Here is a 22377-nt window from a genome sequence, read left to right on the forward strand (position 1 = left end):
GCCATGAACGGAAACTGACGGCACTGGCATCTCATCCCTTGTATAAACCCAATAGAATGTAGTAGAAGAGCGTGATGGGCAAAGCTATCAGCATTCCAAAAATCACCCTGAAACATGTCAATGAGTTCCAGACAAGATCAAAAGGGTGATTTTTGATGTGTAAAAACAAATAAATTGAGAGAGAGAGAAAGAGCGAGAGTTGTCCTGACTCACCCTGTGCTGAGTATTTCGGGATGGACGTTGTATTCCTTGGCGAAAACGAAGGGGACAATGCCCTGCGGCAGTGATGCCTGATCCACAACAGAACACTTCGCCTTTTAGTTTGAATAGTTAGTGTACGGGACTACCATTCATTTTCCTTTTCCTTCTCTACAAATTCGTAAACAGTTACATTAATCCTTTGTTGCTTTTATGGATTAAACGATGCAAAAGTCAGAAAAAGGAAAAGAAAACGGCAGACCTGCACAATTGCGACGTGGAGGAGGATACTGCGCAATCCAACAGCAAGGGAAGCAGCAGCCATCACGGCCGGACCAACAAGGAATTTCACGCCCATAGAGGAGGCCGCCATTGTGTATCCGCACGCCATGATCCTCGGTTGCAATGCCATGAACAGCCCTGCAAATTTGCAATCCACCATCATCATGGTCACCAACATAAGCCAAGTATCTCAGCTAAACAAAAGCCGCCTATAGTAATCAACAATTGCCCCGACCTTCTTCACCAGCTAAGTGCTTTTACCCAAACTAAACATGGCCATCCCAAGACCAGCATCTGAAAGGATAGAGATGGACTTCGTAATAATGGCTGGCATGGTCACATTCCACCTGCAGAGGAACAGTTTAATAAACGAGTCAACAATAGAACAAACCATTGAAGAAGGGAATCAGATTTGGTTGTTGGTTCAGTCAACGAAGAACAAAACTGACAGACCAACGAACAAGAAAGCAGGACTGGATTACAGAATCTATCTACATCAACCGAACATCGAACATGGCATTAAGGAAGTAAACTAGAACAGATGGAAACTTAAGTAAGATCTCTGATACACGGATGATACACAAGGTAAGAACGAGGAAGTACTTGAAACGAAGGACAAAGTAAGCCCGAATAGACTCACGTAAGTGTTGGGGTTCCTGATAAGCTTCCTCCCCACCATGATGAGGATGAGCCTCCTCATCACTCTGGCCGGAGGCGTGGAAGTAGGTTAGCTGTCTCTGCGATTGGGGTCCATCTCCACCTTCACCTGGCACTCCCCTCTCTCTCGTCCCCCCGCGGCGCCCCAGTGTTCAATAAGCTAAACCCATCTCTCTGGTAAGCACCCTCTGAAATCTCACCTGAACCACCGCCAGAATCAAAAGGGAAAAGAACTGGACATTAATTAGGAAAATAGACGAGACGAACAAACCAGTAACAGCTAGTGAAGCAAGTAATCAAGAAGCAATCGGACCAACAAGGAGAACGCACATGCACACCTTTAGTCGGAACACTGTTAATCTCCACCTCCTTCATACTCTGATCGTTCCCATAACCCGACTGACTCCCAAGGACGGGAAGATGCCCCGGCTCGGAATCCGGCGAACCGCTCGAGGTCCATACGTACATATGGAGGCCTTTACCACGGGAGGAGTTAGAAGTTCCTGGTTGGGGAGCAGAGTAACACTTAAATTTTAAATTTCTATGGTCACTTTATACGTGATATTCCATTGTAGAGGTAAAACATTAATTCAAATTCTATTAAAAAATTTTAGTAGGAGACGAACTTAGAACAAATGTACTGGAACTACAATACCTGGAATAAACTACGACCTATACCGTGGAAACTTAAGCCTGGGTAAATTTTTTGGGCTGTTGCTTTCCAATCCTCTTTTTACATCAAGAAATGTACCATGAAAACTTTTATACACAAACAAACATGAAAATAAAATATGTAGAACATAAGTTCTAAATCATGGTATAAGATGGTATATATGGGAACTGAAACTTTTGTTGCATCTAAAAGCAACCCAGTATTCAGTATTACCAATAATGGCTATTAGAGTTAAATACCAGGCAGCTAATGCCCTGATAATAATACAACATGTAAATTAAAAATAATGTGTTGGGCATGAGTGTAAGAACTAAGAACAAACATTTACAATCACAATATATGATTTTACATAATCATAGGCCACTGTGATCCATCATTAGTTCGTCATTATGAACTCTATCAACCATTAACACTTAATCACTATGTATCTAACCAATCATCCGTTTGATTACACTACACTCAGTCACTGTACATTCGATCCAATCATTCAACAGATTTTGATACACTCGATCTCCATGCGTTAGATCAATCATTCATTTGATCGTTCAAATACATAGACAGGATATATATATAATGAGAGCATTAACCACGTAAACAAGGTTTCATGTAATCATCATATTCACAACATAAATTAATGAGCAATTGATATAGATGCTCATTTTCAAGTAATGAATTTAACCCTGGAACTAAATGTGTTGCAGAACTTTTGGCTGGATCAGCTGCTGGAGGACTACAATTTTATGCAACAAGCCACTGGATTTGGACAGACTTGTTTATATGTGTGTGTGTGTGTGTGTGTGTGTGTGTTTCTTTTTGGTTGCCTCTTGGTGGGTTTCGTTCGCAAGAAAAGGTTCCCGTACATGCTTTTTGTCTTCTGAGATTCAAGAGAAGGTGTTCACTGCCAAGGAAATCTTCAAAGTTCCTTTGCAGTGTGTATCCTGATTTTGAGAGGATGATGTTAGACATCGTCAGATTGCATTGTAAAGTTCCAAATACTATCTTTTTATGGAGTTTGTTCACATCCAAATCACTCAGTAACATACAGAAGTGGAGTAAGTGGTGAGCATATAATCCATGGTTGTTTTCTAGTTCAGCACAATGGTGGAGAAAAGAAAAATTCTTTTCTGACTTTTTATTAGACTGGTGCAGAACTGCAAATGCATGGTAGCAGAATTTGAGTATTCCAACTTTAGTTGAGTTCCTGTCGATTTGAATTAATGGCATTATGCTCGATTTCTTCAGTCTATGAAGACTGAATGAGTCGATTGTTCGATTTCACAGGGAATGCTTCTTTCCTCAATTCTGCAACTAATGCAACAATCCTCTCTAAAATTCGGGGGTGTGATGTACATGTGACCGTATTTAAGCAGGAGGGTTACAGAGGTGGCACAGAATAAGATCTGGAGAAACGATTCCATCAAATTTTGATCACATAGCGACTGCCAACATCATGTTCCAACACAAAGCATATAACAAGCATGAATATGTCTGCCATTTTTACTGTGAGAATGACAGAACGTGTTTGAATGGTGGGAAAGGTATGGGACTTTGAAATCCCGTTGAAACAGGGTGGGGAGTGTCTTCTGGCAACCTCCACCAAATCCCCCCCCAAAATGAGGATTTTCCATTTCCATCCGTAAGGTGCAAGAGAAAGAAGGGACGAGAATGTTTCCGACTGGTTGCCCCACACCTCTCTTTGAAAGAAGCATTATTATGTTACTTTGTCTCCTCTGTTTCCTCATTAAAACCCATTTGTCTTAAAAAAATTATGAGAACAATATGTTTTAAGCTATACAATGCTCTTATATATATATATATATATATATATATATGTATATATATATATAATCTGAATCACTAATAGAACTAACCTGCACTGGTCTTTCATCACCGTAACCTTTTAGTTTACGTTTCAGGTTGAACAAGAACGTGCTTTCCTAGAAAACGAGGATCATGGTCATCATAAGAAAAAGAATCTCTGAGAACTTAGACCGCTAGCGTAGATCTCATCTCAGATCAAACAGATAAAATTCTTCACTGTCCCAACTAAGCGAATGATGGCTTTTAAACAGACAGCGAAACTTTATTGTGGGACTAATAATTTTTGAACCCTTGTAAGGTGTGATTCACACATTAGTTTCAGACACTCGAAATTCGAAAACTCGTCCAATATGACATGTAGGTAGAAGCGGTGAAGTTTGTATTTCATTTCGAATCAATTAATTACTTGTGAAAGACTCGATATCAAAATGAAACCTTCAGTTGTATCTGACATTTAGATTCATTTCTAAACAAATAAATGGTTACTTGAGGGTAAATTAAAGAACTAGATCCTATGTCACCTGAATGCGGGGTGCGCGGGGTGCGGGTGCCGGTGCCGGTGCGGCACATCTCAAAAAAATTAGGTGCGGCGGTGCGGTGAAGATATTTTATTAATATTAATATTAATATTATTATTATTATTAATTTTTCGTAGAAATTGAATAACACAATTAAATTATACCTTTTTATGATAGTGGGAAAAAATCAAAAAAGAAATGTTTGAAAAAAATGCAAACAGATCGTTTTATGAAAGCCACCGTTCTTTAGTCCTGTATCGTTTTTTTTTAAGAAAAAAGAGAACATATAATATATCTATAAATGTATTGAATTAGATGCAACGGCCGATGGGGATTTGATTTTGTGGATTTTTAATCTGGTTTTAAAACCATACACGCAGATGAACTTGGTTTGGATTTGGTTTCGACTCGAAACTTGATCTAACTCCCCTGGGTGCGGTTTGTGCGCCTCATCATCGGGTGCGGAACGCACCCGAACCCCGCACCCGCAATGCGTCAGTGCGAGCTCTTGGAAAACGCACCCAATGATGACTTTGAGGGAGGAGGTTTTGGGAATATAGTAAAAGCAAGAAATAAATATAATGACATTATTTAACGGTTCAACAAAGTCCAAAAAAAAAAAAAGATAATTAGGTCTTCTAATGAAGGCAAAATAGTTTTTCTGCTTTGGAACAACTCTTAATTAGATTTTAGCTTTATAAATACAGCTATTTGACTTGATAAATTGAAAAAAAAACATGTCTTTTTTCATTTTGTTCTCCCCAGAACATAAGCCTTCAATTTTCATAGTTTCCAAGACTCCTAACCTTTGTCTGGATCATCTAAACCCTCCAATATTCTTGGGCAAAAACTAGTATAGTTTAATTCATACTTGAACATTTAAAACCTTGATGTTGATCTATTGAACTGTTTAATTCCTTGATGAATTATAATTCTCGTATAAAATGAAGAAGAAAAAAACAGGCAGGGATTAGGATCATAACATACAAATTAAATGTGGGAGAATGGGTTGGCTCAGTGTTACATTATCTGAGAGATTTTAAGAAAATCCAATGGCTATTGTACTTTAAATTTAACTTATAGCCACTTTTTAGGAGAAAACTATGAACAGACTTAAATCGACTGCAAGAACCATGAACTTGGGTCAATTTGATCACTCAGGCCGTCTTAATTGGTATTAACTAATCAATCTTCGAAACTCAGACTACGAGTTCAATAAAGTTGAACTACTCCTTGGGAGCCATTTTGCATTAAGAACTTTCATGAATCTCTTTCAAAAGTGAGGCTGATTCAAGAAATACTCATTCATATGTTTCATAAATATACGTCAATTTTATGGAAGATTTATGTAATACTCACAAGACCTTTTTAAGGTCAACGGCCCCATAAAAAAGAGCTGGTGGGCATCAAAATCCCAAGAGTAGGTCCTTGGTTGAGGCATAGTTGGCTGACTCGTCGAGTTGGCTCGGGAATCACTCAAGTCAGCTTGAATCGCTAGAAAAACCTCGCCATGAGTCAAGGTCGGCTCGACTTGCCCCTGATACGCTCCTGACTTGGCCCTAACTCGCCCAATTCAGATCATTTTAAAACTCGATCAAGTCGATGAGTCAATTCACCGAGTTGATGAGTCAATTCATTGAACCGGTTATCTTCTGATCGGAATCTGAATTACGGTTTGCCAACTATAGCTTAAGAAAGCAGAAAACCTACACGAATGTGTGGGGAATATATGCATAAAACAATTGAGTTCATATCCTGTATAAAAATCCTTTGTTCAAAACGGAGACTCGAGCTTTTACCCTGAATTTCAACGCCTTCTTAAATTCCAGGTAGGTATAAATTCTAGAACAAATCATTGAGCCTTAAAGACACTGGATTGACTACTTTCTGGTTGTGCATTTTGCCGCAGGCGTGCTTTGCACGCGCATAGCCTACACTTATCCCTGTTTATATATTACTCCCTTCTCCCCTGTTGTCGCTTGGAATCATAAATGTCAGCTTCCGGCGTCATCGGTTCGTTCACCCTGTTGATGTAAACGGTTTGAATTTGAGATTTAATTAGCTTTAGTTCTGACATTTATGTGTAACTTCATTGAATTTTTGCTCTATCTCAATCAGATATTAGATTTAGATCCAAACTTGGTCATAAAACTATACGCTGAACCTAAAATTAATTTCTTGATCAGATACTGACTAATTAGACCTGAAATGGATCTCTGATCGAAATACATCTTGATCCATGTGCATGTCTTTGTTGAAACTAATTATTTTATTACATATCTACGTCCTTGTGAATCGTGATTAGTAAAATAAAAACTAGTGCTTGTATTTCTAAACTTTCGATCGAAGAATTAACCCGAGAGTTGATTTGAAATATTGTTTTAAATAAAAGGCAGGGCTATTGATCAAGGATGAATCTGTGACTGCATGGTTTATAAAGACCAATTAATTAATACCCAAAAACTCTTTTCTTTTCATGCAGAACAATCTACGTAAGCGCAGAAGCACTTCCATATCTCATCAAGTGCAGACCAAAATTCGATGAGATAGACGTGATTTGATCGCAAATAAATGCACTCGAAGGAGACACGGCTCTACTTTCTTATGTTTATCCTTGAGTTTTTTTTATTGGGTAGTGTTCTGCTGTCTGTTCCTCAACTCATTTATATATAAGATTGGCAATTTTACTAATGAAAGTTCATGTTTATGCTCATAATTTTTATATGGGTTCTGTTTCATTGTCGGCGTCTCAACCAGTGTAAAATATTTAAAAAAAATCAAAAAACAATTATAATTTAAAACTAGCGTTTCTAATTTTGCCATCTTCTAGTTGTTACAGTAAGCTGGGATCAATCATCAATGGTCAAGGAGACAGGAGCACGTAATCTTGCTGCATATAAGGGAAGCAGGGTGGCATCATCACTGCTCTCATCATCGTTTTCTCAACGATAAGACCTTTTTCAAACCGCTCAATCGATGAAACATCCGTCGGTTTTCGAGTCCAAACCGGCGAACTATCTATACAGCATATCCCTCCGCTGACTCGAAATCAATATTTTGGTAAGCAGAACTCAGAATTTGATCTCCTGACGCTTGTAAGAACGTGGGAAATGGCCTATGACTTCTGAACGTCGCGATCGATCGTCCTTGTTGTATATCAAAATAACATGACAACCTTTATTAAACAAACTGAGTAGATCACCCTCCTCGATTAATTATTTTGTTCACCTGATCACTTGAATAAATATAGGCTAAAGGGGATTAGAATTTGGGAATCCAGTAAGTCTATCAATAGTTTGCACAATTTTTAAACATTTCATCAAGTCTCAATAATCTATTGTTGTATATATAAGCTGAAATCTTCCGGCCATCTTGAGCTTTGTCTAATCATAGTCTTTTGATGGATTGCATTTCCCAAACGTAATTAAACATGTCGTCTGATGCAATGCATTGGGCACGTACTATGAGAGGCTGGAAGCTTTCTCCATCGAACGAACATAAGCAAAGAGAATATAACATCATTTAAAACAATTGTACCTTCCTATGGTCAATTTTAAATGGAGTAATTACAACGGTATCAGAGTGAGTTTGGCATTCAATTATAAATGAGTCCAACATCTAATAACACATCTTCTTAAAAAGTGGTGGATTGCAACACTCTTATTTTAGATGCATGTATGAGGAAAGACCTGAAAATTGTTTTGCATTGAAGCTCATTTTGGAGATTCCTGATGGGTTTACATTCTGGTTTATCGTATTGCCAAGTGTTCGTGTTCGTAATCACTATATCTATTCTTTGAAAGGCCATCTGTGAGCTAAAATACTACAACTTCCCAATTGGGGTTAAGTTTATCAAGCTTGAGTCTCGCAATCCCTCTAGAAGTTAAAGATGAAAACAGAGTAACTCTGGTATTGTTAGGTGGCAAGGTGGTCCGGAGAGTGGTCACTATCACGTTTCAGTGTAATCTACCTCTAAACCGTAAAAAGTCTTGAAGCATACACTATGAAAACCCAAGGAAGCGGGCATATGGAGTCCAATAACCTCTTTTAGGGGCGGTGGAATGAACCACTCACCCTTAAAAAATAAATAAATAAAACTATGGTAACTATGGTAGCTGCTTTTGCTTTTCCATTATGCAAAAAGATGAGGACATATGATCATCATCTTGGTATGTTTGGATGACATCATTTGTGATGGCAACAAACTTCTTAAGAGCAGACAAATTATGCTATGCTTCGGTACAAAAAGATATTTAGGGAAATTAAGATAAGCTTTTTCCAAACTATGGTCGGACTAAAAGGGGCTCGTCTAACTCTTTTGAAAAAAAATATATTTATGCTCTTAATTTTCTAAACTAGACCAAACAAATTTCTATACCAAGTCTCGATGCTTACCTACTAAAACGAATTATAAATTTTAGTCAACCAAAGATGATCGCATAAAATCATGCCAAGCGGCCTCATGAACTAGTCGGCAATATTGTTCCACTTTACTTCTCAGTCACTCAGTCCAACGTCATTGCACATGTAGTTAGTGAAGTTATCTAACAAATGCATATATTGATCACTTACAGATTTCAAGGCAATCGAATGCAATACATCAAACGGATAATTGGACGAGGACTTTAGATGAAATAATGGAGTAGTCATGTCTTGGTAAATATACCAAGCTATTTAGTGTGTCTCATTTAAAAACTTGTGGCTCTGCCACCAAACCAAACTAAATAATTAAATATGCATGACCGTATATGTCAATCCAACAATAAAATTGAAGTTTAGTGCCATGAGAGAATCAACTTCTGAGTTAGTTTGGATGAAGTTACTTCCAAGTCAGATATGCTTTCATAGCAATGCACAGGACCCCGAATAATATATTGTGACAATCAAGCTGCCATAATCACAGCATTCAATCTCGCTCTAAAATTTGACTTCAGCTATACTAGAAAAAACCCACTAAATGTCTAATCTGGACCGTCTTCATGAAAAGTCATCCATGTCAAAGACAGTAGCAGAGCCACATATGAACCAGGGTGACCACGTGCGCTCCCCAACTTGCTAAAATTCCTTTCGTCCAAATATATATATTCACATATCAGTGCCACCTTTCAAACTTAGCTATGGCATGTTGTGAGCAAGTTGGTAGCTATCGTTATCTTCACCCCCAACTTGACATTGGGATGTTGAATATTTGCGTTATCATGGCTGAGCTACCTTATTGTTTCACCATTATTATCTATACAACTAATAATGTTGTTTGCCCTCTACTCTCTTATCATGCACATCCCTTTCAAAGTCATACTTTGCAGGAAGATAGGTATCTGACTTTCATGTCATGAGGTTGACGACATAACTGACTCGGACTCGGACTGGCAGGCCTGTGAAAGTTCGATCATCAGTTTAATTACTGTGAATGTTACATTCGCTCAATGGGTACGAATCCGAAGGCATACTAGCCCCACTGCTCAGGTTCTAAATTACTATGTGCTAAACCATAGTCGACAATTTTTGTGGCCCAATTACATTGAATTTGCATACTTATAAAAAGATAGTTGGCTTAACAGGGACATCATCTTGTTGGCAATTTCTCAAACTCATATCCTTCACGTATTAAGTCATAATTTCAATTCCATACACAAACTTTTCTTCCGTGAGTATTTTCCACAAATCGGCGTGTGCTGATGTGATGATCTCTGTATGGAAAAAACAAGGAGTGATGAGTTAGAGTATGGATGAATGGATTTGTTAATGGATATAAAAAAGAAGAGGATGGATTTCAAATTTTCAAAAAAAAATGACGAACATGAAGCTCTGGGGACTATCACCGGAAAATTTTTAATCAAAGTTACTGTGGTTAACATCGGGATTTCTATTTTTGTTACTCTTGTGGCTTCTTGCCCTCTAGATAAACCGGACAAAGCAACAATTTTTTCAAGGGAATCTGCGGAACAAATAATCAACAGCCGTTTGGATTTGCTTTGACTCGTTATCGAAACTATGAACCTGAGAAAAGACAGGCTACTGCCTATCTATCTAAATAAATTTAATAAGAAAAACAGAGAAAGACGACATGTTCGTCATCAACCGCAAAGCTTGTCTAAACCATAACGACAAAAACCTTGGCCAACAAAAAGGCAAAACATCTGATCAGCAACAAAAACTAATACAATGATATTTACTGAAAACTTCTGTGAAGGCGGCCCCAAATTGCAGATCTGAAGCTGCTCACGGAAAAAAAAATACAAAATTATAAATTGGAAATATTTTTAGATATAATAATGTTAATGATACATAGGTATTTAATGCTTCAACCTGAGATATACAACAAAGTTCTTATGAATATTGATATGTCCCGGGAGTATCATAGAAAAAGGCCTGACAACAATATCTCAAGGCAAGGTTGGTGTCCGGGTAGTGTTAATGGTCCCATTTACCACTTGGATCTTCTTCATACACGCGACTTCAAGAACTAAGAATCTCGCAAGCCATTTTAGTTAATAAACTAACCAGCAGAGCTGCAGAAATGTTCAGTGCATCAAAATGCGTTAGAGATGCGAAGCAGACTAGCTGTGGTGCAGCAAAAATTAATAAAAAACATCTAATCAGATTCAGATCTCTGGCAACAAAACCAGATTCAGACCACTTGCAGCCGAACTAACCGGTTAAAACCAGACCACTCGGAACCTTACTGACCAGTTAAATCCTGTAATAAATCATCTAACCAGTTAGATCCTGTCATAAATTTCACAGTGAACTAAACCAAAAGTTGGCCAGTAGAAGAGCTGCACGGACGGAATCTAGCTCTGAACAAGGTGGCGGCAACAGAGGCCCTCCAGTTAGTAGACGGACTAGCCGCACCTGCTGCTCGCAGCACACCAGACCTGTGCCCATAATCCCTCTCTCCCTCTTTAGAGCTGTGCCCGGAATCTCTCTCTCTCTCTCTAAAATGGAGAAGCTATATTATACATACAAAATTGGTTCAAGGAAGTACTAATATTCGTAAGATTCCAACTCAACGACTCCTAATCACTCATTATTCTCGTATATATTTTTTTATGGGCACACTTAATATGCGGTTACTTTTCCAAAGCGAAGTGGGCGTTAAAAGAAGGGAAGTAAGAACACGCGCAATTATGCCGAGAGACAAGATGGGCCCTCGCGCAACAGTGGTGTCGTGGAGTATGCCAAACCAGTCTACGTCAAAGAAGGTTGCAAAGAGAAAAACCAAAACCAAAAGCAAAAGCACAGACCAAGTACCTGAACAGTAACAGCAACAGCCTTTGTCCATATGCATCTCTGCCAAAACATGGGCCTCCTGTGGCTCTCAACCTCTCCCTCCCTCTCTCTCTCTCAGTTTATACATACATATATGATTATTTTACTGCTTGTGTTGATGGACATAAAAAAAACCGTGAAGATGGACATTCAAACATATTCTAGGAATTGACTTGCTGCTGAATTTATAAAAAGAACGGTTGTTTGATTTACAGACATGATTCTTAAGCTAAGAGAACTTCCACATCAATCACAAGAAGTTCTTTCGTTCAAGTACACTGGTCAGCAGGACACCCATCGTTCATTCCCCTCCCCCCCCCCCAACCAAATAACAACGAAAAATGCTCAGAAAGAAAAGATTGTTCCCTCTATCTCCCTGCTTCTGCCACTGTTTGTCACGAGAACAAGTGTTCGTTTGGTGAATGGTCTTCGAGCAGTACGCAGAAACGGGGGAGAACTGAAATCTCATTACTTGCAAGAGTCTCTACTTATAGGCCCATTAGAATGTAGTACACGAGCGTGATGGGCAGAGCTATCAGCATTCCAAAAATCACTCTGAAACATGTAAACGGAAAAGTTTTGAGGGAAACCCACGTATTTTAACCAGAGAGACAAGATATAAAGGGTGATTTTGCTGTGTAAAAACAAAAATAAATGCAGAGAGAGGGAGAGCTGTCCTAACTCACCCAGTGCTGAGTATATCAGGATGTACGTTGTACTCCTTGGCGAAGACGAAGGGGACAATGCCCTGCGGCAGTGCTGCCTGTTCCACAACAAAACACTGCACCTTTTAGTTTTATATAAGAAATATGGGACTACCACTTTCTTTGCTTTCCTTTTCCCCGTAGCCGTAAACAGTAAAATTCCTTTATGCCTTTCACTGATTCAACGAAGCAAAATCAGAAAAAGGAAAAGAAAAAAAAAAAGCAGGAAGGGGACAGGAGTAGAGAGCAAATTTCTTTTAGGTGTACTGCCAGCTAAAGAAAGAAAAAGAGGGATTCGGATTGTCTGGAAGAGGCAGACCTGCACAATGGCGACGTGAAGGAGGACACCACGCAATCCAACAGCAATGGAAGCAGCAGCCATCACGGCCGGACCCGCAAGGAATCTCACGGCCATGGAAAAGGCCGCGATTGTGTTTCCGCACGCTATGATCCTCGGTTGCAATGCCATGAACAGCCCTGCAATCCACCATCATCACGGCCACCAACATAAGCCAAGTATCTCAGCCATAAAAAACCGCCCATAGTAACCAAGAATTGCCTCTCTCTCTCACTCTCTCTCTCTCCCTTGAAGAAACGGAAGCCAGTCGAGTGCTTTACCCAAGCTAAACATAGCCATTCCAAGACCAGCATCTGAAAGGATAGAGATGGACTTCGCAATGATGGCTGGCATGGCCACATTCCACCTGCATAGTAAAGTTTAAGTCAACAATTAAACAAACCATTAAAGAAGAAAACTAGACTTGGTTGTTGGTTTAGTTGTTACTATCTTTATCCTTTGGACATAAATAAAACTAACAGACAATTGAACAACTTATTACAGAATCTATCTCAATCAACCAAACATCGGAGATCGCATTCAGGAAGTAAACTAGAACAGATCAAAATAGAGCCTGAAATCTCTCTCTCTCTCTCACGTGCATATACAGGGTAAGAACGAGTAAGTACTTGAACGAAACGAGGGACCAAGTAAGGCCGACGAGACTCGAGTAAGTGTTGGGGTTCCTGATAAGCTTCCTCCACACCATGATGAGGATGAGCCTCGTCATCACGCTGGCCGGAGGCATGGAAGTGGGCTTGCCCTCTCTGGCATCGGACTCCATCTCCACCTTCACGCACTGCCCCTCCCTCTCGTCCCCTTGCAGCACCCCAGCGTTCCCGAAGGTAAACCCCTCTCTCTGGTAATCCTCCCAATTCATCTCCCCTTCACCCACCAACAGAAGAAAAAAATTTAAAGTATTCAATATTCAGAAAATAAAAGAGACCAACAAACCAGAAAGAGCAACGCAATCAACTAATCAAGAAGCAATCGGACCACAGAGAAGGAAAAAGATAAGGCACACCTTTGGCCGCAGCACTGTTCATCTTCACCTCCTTCACATTCTGATCGTTCCCATACTCTGATTGACCGCCAAAGACATGATGAAGCCCCGCCTCGGATACCGGTGAAGCGCTCGAGCTCCACACGAACATATGGAGGTCCTTGCCAGGCTCGTCGCTCTGCGTCGTCTGAAACGCCCCACTGTTGGCCTTCCCTAACAGTACCGCCGGAGGTCCTGAAGGCTGCTGCGGTTTGGGGGAAAACATCCCGGTGTTCGGGGCCGGATACTGCACGGCACCAGTAGCAAACCGCCCCCTAGAAGGCGGGGGAGGAAGAGAACCAGGATGGTGATGGTAATGGTGAGAATCTTCGTCGTAGTTAGAAGGCCGAGGAGTCTGCCCCTTGGGGAAGCCGTCGCCGGGGCCGAAGCTCGAGTGGCGCGGGCTGCGGCCGCTGGCGCCGGTGACCATGGAATAGAAATCAGTATGGTTGAAGCTGGAGCCCCTCGGCGTCGGGTTGCGCGAGGATTGCAGCGAGTAGATCTCCGCGTTGGTGAGGTTCGAAGGACGAGGAGTAAGGCCCTGATGCCGCGAGAAGATTTCCGATCTCGACGACGTCGACTTGCGCACCGTGACGTGCAGCTTCCCGTCCTCCCCGACCTCCGCCTCCGTCTGGAGCGGCTCCCGCCCGTCCAGCGACATGACGTCGGAGTCCACCTTGAACGACACGATGGAGCCGGCGGTGCCCGGAAATTGTTCCGTGATCAGCATCCGCGCGCCTCTGTACTCGAACATGAAGAGCATCAGGGTGTACCAGATGATGCATTGCAGGACGACGATCTGAACCATGAGCGAGCCCGAGAACTCGCCGTACATGCCCTTCAGCAAAGGAATGCCCATCACTAGGGTGTTGGGGAGCGTCGAGAGGGAGAAGAGGGTGATGGTCCATTCCAAGCATCCCCTCCGGCTAACGTTGGCCCAAACGGCCAGCAGCCCAAGCACGATGAGCTTCTGCAGCGTGTCCGCGATGATGAAGCGGAGGTTCATTGTGTAGGGGTCATTGGTGGAGATGAAATGAAAGGAGAGGAGCGGCACGGCGAAGAGGGCCACGAAGCGGTTGATCCCGGAGCACTGGTCGGGGGTGAAGATCTTCCACCATTTCACGGAGCCGTAGGCGAGTATCATGGCCACGTAAAGCGGCACCATCGCGGTCATCACGTGGTAGAAGTCTGCTGCGGTGATCATGGTGGCGGCAAACGAGCATGTGCTTCCTCACCACTGCTATGCCAATTAAATTCGAAGACAAAGACGGATGGGAACTACAAAAGAGCAATACCACCAAATAACAGGAGGAAGAGCAGGAGGCGTTCAGGACTTATGATTTCTCAGACACGTTGCTGCTAATGAAGGCAGGTCTCTGGTTTAGTGAAAGGCGGAGGAGGAACAAGAAGAAGAAGGCAGGCAGGTATTGAGAGGAGCGAAAGATCTCGGTCTCCAACGCTGACAAGGAGACCACACGATGGCACTGTTTTTCATCTCAAATCGCTTGTTCACAAGGCAAAAAAAAAAAATGGGTTTCTAAAAAGCTAGACTTTTGAGTTGGTCCCCCTTCTTTACCTCTCACCTTTGCTTTGCTTTTAGCAGATGTGGGGAGAGGGACAAGAGAGCAGGAAGAAAGCCAAAACGAAAGAAGACGCGAGCGAGAAAGAAAGAAAAAGAAACAAGTCTCGAAGATTGAACGCCCAAGGAGAGAGATGGGGATGAATTGGATTGGATTGGGTTGGTTCTCGAGACTTATATACAGCAGAAACTCTCTCGAATTACGAGAATCCAAAGTAATGAATGTCTTTTTGAAGGCCAATTTGGGAAAAGCTCCCAACAGCAAAGCAACCGGAGATTCTTTCTGGCCTCTGTTTCCCGTTGGGGGTGAATTTCTTTACAGAAAGAAAAAGAGAAAGGGAGTTGGATTTTGGAGTAAAGTGGGAAGCTGCGTGGTGTTGAAAATGATGAGGCTCGAGGCTGTGAGCAGGTCGACGGCAGACCGCAGCTGCTTTGAGTCCTTATGAGGCTCTGCCTGTCCCCCATGCCGCATTTTTATTCTTCCTGGGACTTGATGCTCTTTTGTCCTTCTTTTTTTTTTTCTTTTGGGGCATTCATTATTCCACTTCTTCTTCTTGCAGGCGTCGGTTCGCCGGAAATTCTAAAGGCGCCTTTCCGGTCCACTGCGGAACGATGGCCAAGGAACTGCGTCCGCTCATGAGCGTCGCCGTCGGCATGTCTATCATAATAAATTTTATTCATTTAACTTAAATTGCCTATATTCTGAGGAAGACATTTCAAAGTCTCATTCCAGCGGATGTGCTCTGATTCGGTTAGGTTTGCCTGAAGAGCGAATAATTTTTTTTTTTCTGATATTCTTGATTGTTAGGCGAGTTTTGAGTGGTCAAGGTCTCGGGTATGTTTACGGAGTTTCTAGATAAATTGGATTATAGTATTCGAAAATTTTCTGCACGATTATATTTAATCTATGGAGAAGCTTCTGTCTAGAGGCTTTCCTTTTAGATATAGTCTTAGATATGGATCTCTTGTTTTTATATATGAATTTCGACGTCGTTGACGATTCTTAGAAGGTGAAACTTTATTTTTGGCATATTATTGCCTATAATTAAAAAAAAATACTAAAACCCATTTTTGCAGAGTTCCAAATAAGGACGTAAACTTCTGTTAACCTAAGAAACTAAATTTGTTAGTTAAAAGAGTATAACATAATACAATGATAAGGGTAATATTGAAATTAAGAAACTGATTTTATGGTTTTGATACTTTTCATAAAAAAGTGGCTTTTATTAACAAAATTGTGGAATATATACCCTCTTGGGATTGTAGAAAAATCTAGGCCAAAAAATGCGGGCTTATTCCTCGAAATGTTTCACACTCAAGCATAAATTAGCTAGTTGCAGTTAAACAGCTAATTTATGCTTCAACAATGTCATTTTGAATTGAAAATTAGTTTTAACTGCTGAAAAAAAAAGATCACTTTTATTTTGACCCTAATTCATAGGATTCATCCGATGCTTTGGCTTTTATTCATGCCTGACTGTTAATATGAATATTTTTAAAAGACATTGGTTGGAGTTCTAACCTAAACACGGATCTTCCTTTTGAGGAGTATATATATATATATATATATATACTCTCTGTGTGTGTGCACGCGCATGCGCTAAAAACCTGTTCCTAGAAATAGGGGCGGAGGGAGGGGGGCCGCCTAGGCCATGGCCCCACCTTAACTAACTTAGAAAAAAAATTACATTAAAAAAATTTAAAAATTTTAATTATACAATGCATTTTTTTTATTTGGGTTCAGTTTGACCCTACCCAAATTCGAAGTTTGATTATTTGGCCCACCCCTCAACAAAATCTTGGCTCCACCCTACCTAGAAAGATGAATTTATGTGTTATGCATGTGCCGGTACATGGATCCCATATACTAGTCTATATGCAAAATGAACAGTTAAGGGTGATCATATAGTTGCATGAGATGACAAATTCATCACTTTATATCGTATAAATGGCAATCTATTTAAGGTTGTGTGCACTTGTTCAATACAAAAGCTGTTTTCTAAGCAAGGTTGTGTGCACTTGTTCAATACAAAAGCTGTTTTCTAAGTGGTTTGGCCGAAACTAGGCATGTATGCTATGGATGAATGAGCCCGGCAGCGGCATACGAGTGAGTTGTGAGTGTTTAAAAAGATTGTATCACACGCTCTTGTAATATTTAAAACCTCACAACCCAAGAAAATTTGATGTATGCTAATTAGGTTGGGAATGGGGAATTCATTTGTACTCAACCCGGACTAGCTAGAGGGCCGGGGTCCTGTCCGGCCAGGGTCTTTATTGTATTGGTGACTTTTGGGCGGAGGCTAGCGGCGGGGTCCTAGAAGGGGCGCAACAAAAGCAAGCATATGACTGAGAAGATGATGAAAGATTTTTTAAAGAATATCTCATTCAAGACACAAACACATGGTTTCATCTGTCTTATTTAATTGACACAGGGGCTGAGGGAGGGGGGTCCACCTAGGCCATGGCCCCACCCCAACTAATTGAAAAAAAAAAATACATTGAAAAAATTGAAAAATTTTAGTTTGCTAACTAAAAAACAAAGTTGTGATCAATAAATTTAGTAAGCATTAACTTAACTAAGAATTTGTTTATGAAACGACGTAGCGAATCTATTGTCTCCTCTGAAAGTAACAAACATCTGTTTTGCCATATTAAATATTTTAGTGCATAATTTAACATGTTAATTTTCTAGTAATATGTTAAATTATGTGCTTGGAATTATTAGTTTTAGAAGCATTTGAGATTATTACCCCCAACAAGCCTCACACTAATAGTTTTACAACTGCTATGTTGGAATATGTTTCTTACCAGTGTTTATTACATCATTCCAAACAGTCCAACCTTGGATCTGCAATGTAACATTACTATGTATTCAGTGTATGAATTGAACCATAATAGAAAATTCAGTGCATGTTATCTATGATATAATTGCAAAAAATGTTAATAGCACTTACATCGAATTAAAAAAAAAATAACAAGATTGAAGAAATAATGTTGCACCTTGAAAAGTACTCTTCATGTAATGTCTAAATGTATTATAAAATTGAAATGCGAGCACGATAACAAAGCAGACACCTTCAGTTTCTTAAGAATGAAGGCCAAGGCTATACAAATTATGGTATTTAAATATTGGAGTGCCCTATAAAAGCTAATTTGTTGAAATTTGAAAAATCGTACTTGCCTATCTTTTTTGAAACATGAGTTGAAGAAAGGTTATTAAATGTACATGGATAAGGTAAAACTTATTATTATTAGTGAATATCAAGTTGTTAATAATAGTGTTGTTCCACATTATCATGGAAAAACAATGAGTTATATGAAAAGCCTCATAAAATGTGTGATTTCAAAGATTGCCTTGAAGAATTTTACCATATATATGAAGGTAAAACCATTGATGATAAAATCAAGTCATAAAAGACCAAATATCACATGATAATAGATAATTAGTTGTACATATAAAAGATTAAAAGAAGTCCAATTTGCAAGATGCTTACAAGGTATCCTATTCGAGTATTTTATGCTTACTATGGAACCAAATTCTTTTCTGAAGGGCCATGAGGATATTTATAAAGATGAACTATGTCCACAAAGTAATGTGCAAAATAACATATTATTTGCATGAAACAATGTTTATGATCTAGTGAAAAAATATAAAGATTAATTAAATTCTTTTATACAATTAAAGTGAGGCCACAATTTGAAGTATTACATGAAAAGAGATAAATACAATAATGCAAGTTTGGTTCTGGAAGGCTTTAAATTTTTTATTTCAATGAGCTTTTCTCATCAATGGTGAAGATATTGCCAATTTAATTAGCTAGCAGTAAATTTGCCCCAAGTTTATGTCAATTTCAGTAGCAAATAAACGTGAATATGGCATTTCCTTGTAAGAACTTGAAGAAGATGGTATATACAAAGCACTTGAAGAAACTTAAGGTGAAAGATAAAAATAAAATAGTTTACAAATTAACAATTGAATTGCAAAATAGCACCAAAACAATTATACAAGAAGTTTGAACCAGTCGAAGTTGACTGTGACTACAGAGTACTATTGGTGGATAATTGTTTGTATGCCAATAAATAATATGAAAGTATAATAACTTCATCATTTTCCATATTTATCTCGTACACACATTTATTACTGGCACGATACGATAAAGAATGTGTCGTATTAAATAAAACAAACTTTTGAGAACGCATAAATTAGTTTCCAATAAAAAAATCAAGGTAATGAGACACCTTTTGCAAGTCCTTTTAAAAAGTTGAAGTCTATGTCGAAGATATATGATGAGAACATTGCTCGCTTAGCAATGAGAAGCTTGATGCATGTAATGGCATGTATTCAAACTAGCGTAGCGCATGTAATTGACAAATTACTTGCAATTATATGTGAAAAAACAATGCATTGCATTTGAGACTAAGTTTTAAGTGTCATATACATAGGTACTGAAAATTTTAGCTTTGTTTTGAAAATGCTGAAGAGATGAAAGGAACTCACAAATGAAATTTCATGAGTATATGTATGGAGAATGGAGAAACTAAGTATCTCCTAAGCTATATCTTTGCTTTTAAAAAAAGGAATTTCTTAGCAGTCAAGTTGCATTGTTGGCCTCCAGCGCAAAAGCTATGAGTAATTACACAGTTGAAGGATTCAATGAAATGTCACAAATGAAGGTCACTGTCAAAGATTTGGCGTTAGTTTAGAAAAGTATATGGTTGTTTGTGACAAGCATAGTGCTAAGCCTCTATTAGAAGTTTGCTATATAAATGGAAATGAAAATATATTAACTTACGTTATATTGAGTGGTCAGAAATATCATATGGTTGAAGTTATATATTGAGTTGAAAACGATTCACAGTAATGGCAAACATATAAAATTAAATAAAGTATAGATTCTTGATCAGTGGAGTTGCCGCTAATTGATATTTGATTATAAAGGTCAATCACCATGTAAGGTAATATCTCCCTTCACGAGTGTGGAATGGGGAGAATATTTGAGAGTTTGAGTTAATTCTAATTTCAAAGGTCCACTTCTTGAGTCTTTATGTTATAGAAAGACAAACGTCTGCAGTTTGACTATGAAGGCCTATATATTTTTCATGGTTCAAATATTAGATTCTTTCCATATGAGCATGCAAGTCAATTACATTCTCAAAAAGGAAAAAATAAAAAATAAAGCACAATAAGTTGATTTCATACAGATGTAATATAATCCGCGCCTACGTCCATTGCTCCCACCACATTCGAAATCATTCACTTCGTAAGACTTCCATTATATAATGACATTAATTTGCTGTGTGACTTTGAGAATATTTATCGGGACGAGGATTTGATGCCCTTGTTGACAGAAAGATTTCTCATAGAGAAAAATCTTATTATAACCAGAAGATTTTCATGGCTTGAACAAGACCTTATGTGAAGTTGAATCATGAATGGCTTGTTCTCGTTATTTTTCCTGTTTATAACAAAACAGTTTTACACCGTAACATTGTTGAAGCATGTCGTTGCTTTTAGCTCTTTCGTTCATGCTTCTTGGTTAATATGACATGTTGATTTTATTGCTATTCATGGGTTGATTTTCTTGGTTATTATCCGTCCCCCAAATCTAGCTAGGATGTTTGTGCTTTTGTCATTTCATGGTAGCAAGTTGGATTCCTTTCCTTTTCCCTCTCCAAACAATTTGTTCTTGTGGCTTCTGGTTTTCTAGTTGTCAATGCACAACAAATAAAATGAGCACTATTTGGATTTCCTTTTTTGTATTCTATGATTAATCAAGCATATATTGATTGGTCCCTTTTACATTTCTTAAGCTTATGTTTTGTTTAGGAATTGCTGTTTCACAACATCATTGTATCTTCGAACATGGCAAAAGGGGTGGAATAATCGCTGCTATGTCTCCTTGATCAATAAGAGCCAAATCCGCCTAATTTATATTTTTCAAAAAGTAGTATTTTACTGAACTAAACACTTCTTGCTTTGTTACTGATATGTATAGATTGTTTCTGGTGGACCTGATTGGGAAGTGCCTTTGGGAATCTGTTGGGAGATAACCCGTTCTTTTGCTTTCACTTAATGTCTATGCATACGTCTTACTTTTCAAAGAGGACTTGTCTGCTTGTGTTCACAAGTTATGTATGCATATATATAATCCATATATGCATGCACCAAAGAAGAACATCGGCTTCTCCTTGCATGGGGAGAAGCACATACACAGATATATCTATGTATTTTGCATTTTCCGGTTGACCGAAAGAACGAATTAAATGTGCCAAAGCTCGTTATCGTGTAGCTAGTCTAAGAAACCAAAAAGAAAAATTGAAAAGTTAGGCATTTGCTTTCTGAAGAATAATGATACCCCTCGAACTAAATCTGTCACAGACCTTTTGGGTGGATCAGCCTGTATAATCCTTCTTTTCAATTGGCTATTGGTGGGTTTTTTTTTCTACATGTTTTTTTGTCTTCTTAGTTTCAAGAGAAGATCGTCTTTGCTGCCAAGAAAAATCCTTCAAGTTTCTATCCGTTATGTATCATAATTTTAAAAAGATGATGCGGAACGTCATCAGTGTTGCGTTGGAAAGTTCCAAATACTATCTCTTAATGGAGCTTGTTCATATCCTAATCACTCAGTAACATATAGGAGTGGAGTGGGTGGTGGCCATATATCTTACTTAGTAGAATAAAAAAAAAAAAGATAATGGTTTGAAGATTAATGATTGCATAAGCTTGAAAAGGCTTGTCTAATCGGTAGGTTAATTAGCTTGACGAATGTCTTTGACAGTAGATTGGGAGCAAGTAGGCGGCTAGTTTCCGTTTTGAATCTTTCAAGTGTCAACTTAACTAACGTGTAAATTAAAGAGTAACGGGGTTGTGCTTCAAAACATAAAAAAGCAGACCTTGTATCCTATAAAGACAAGGGATTGAGTGGCAATTTTAGCTGTGTCTTTTGGATGGTAGGATGAAGTACCCCTCCTTTTCAACCAAAGTTAGTTTAACTAAAATTGTTTTTATGGTTTGTACCTGCACACTGTTCTGGAAACCACATTCTTTTGCAGTTCAGCAAAATGGTGGAGAAAAGAAATAGATAAACTATTTTTCAATTTTATAGGAACTACTTTCAAAGATCCCCCATACAGAGAAATTTCTGGTTCATCAGTTTCAGCAGAACAAGTAAACCTGCAAGTCGCAACATTCAGTAGTGCACGTAAGAAGTTCATGATAGGCAACTGGCGGTGGACGCTTTTTCTCTTTTTATTCTCAAGAGAGTTGACTGGTTTCTCACTCTTTCTTTATTAT

General features: G+C 39.0%; 1 protein-coding gene and 1 long non-coding RNA gene across 3 annotated transcripts; one reads left to right on the forward strand and one right to left on the reverse strand.

The window, feature by feature from the left end:
* Positions 1–16: 16 nt before the first annotated feature.
* LOC116262370 (probable auxin efflux carrier component 1c) lies at positions 17–15587 on the reverse strand. Of its 2 annotated transcripts, none has more exons than XM_050080031.1 (6): positions 13487–15587; positions 13092–13347; positions 12744–12829; positions 461–618; positions 214–290; positions 17–107 (listed from the first exon to the last, which is right to left on the reverse strand). In XM_050080031.1, the coding sequence occupies exons 1-6, from the start codon at positions 14706–14708 to the stop codon at positions 32–34; spliced, it is 1875 nt and encodes a 624-aa protein (XP_049935988.1). In that variant the 5' UTR covers positions 14709–15587; the 3' UTR covers positions 17–31. The 2 variants fall into 2 exon arrangements, with proteins under 2 accessions (XP_049935988.1, XP_031497533.1); XM_031641673.2 differs by lacking the exons at positions 17–107; positions 214–290; positions 461–618 and adding exons at positions 11579–11976; positions 12108–12184; positions 12445–12602 and having other exon boundaries at positions 13487–15570.
* Positions 13171–15774, forward strand: LOC126410447 (uncharacterized). Its single transcript, XR_007574432.1, has 2 exons — positions 13171–13307; positions 15644–15774. It is a non-coding gene; the product is annotated as an uncharacterized LOC126410447 (long non-coding RNA).
* The last annotated feature ends 6603 nt before the right edge of the window (positions 15775–22377 follow it).

This window comes from Nymphaea colorata, chromosome 10 (assembly GCF_008831285.2).
Source record: "Nymphaea colorata isolate Beijing-Zhang1983 chromosome 10, ASM883128v2, whole genome shotgun sequence".
Lineage (NCBI taxonomy): Eukaryota > Viridiplantae > Streptophyta > Magnoliopsida > Nymphaeales > Nymphaeaceae > Nymphaea > Nymphaea colorata.

Bases quoted from the DNA above. Each gene is read 5' to 3' on its own strand.
- LOC116262370 (XM_050080031.1), bottom strand. From the start codon at position 14,708: ATGATCACCGCAGCAGACTTCTACCACGTGATGACCGCGATGGTGCCG. The intron at 13,348-13,486 runs GTGTGCCTTATC...TGGTGGGTGAAG, and splicing joins GAACAGTGCTGCGGCCAAAG to GGGAGATGAATTGGGAGGAT. The intron at 108-213 runs GTGAGTCAGGAC...GACATGTTTCAG, and splicing joins CCCGAAATACTCAGCACAGG to GGTGATTTTTGGAATGCTGA.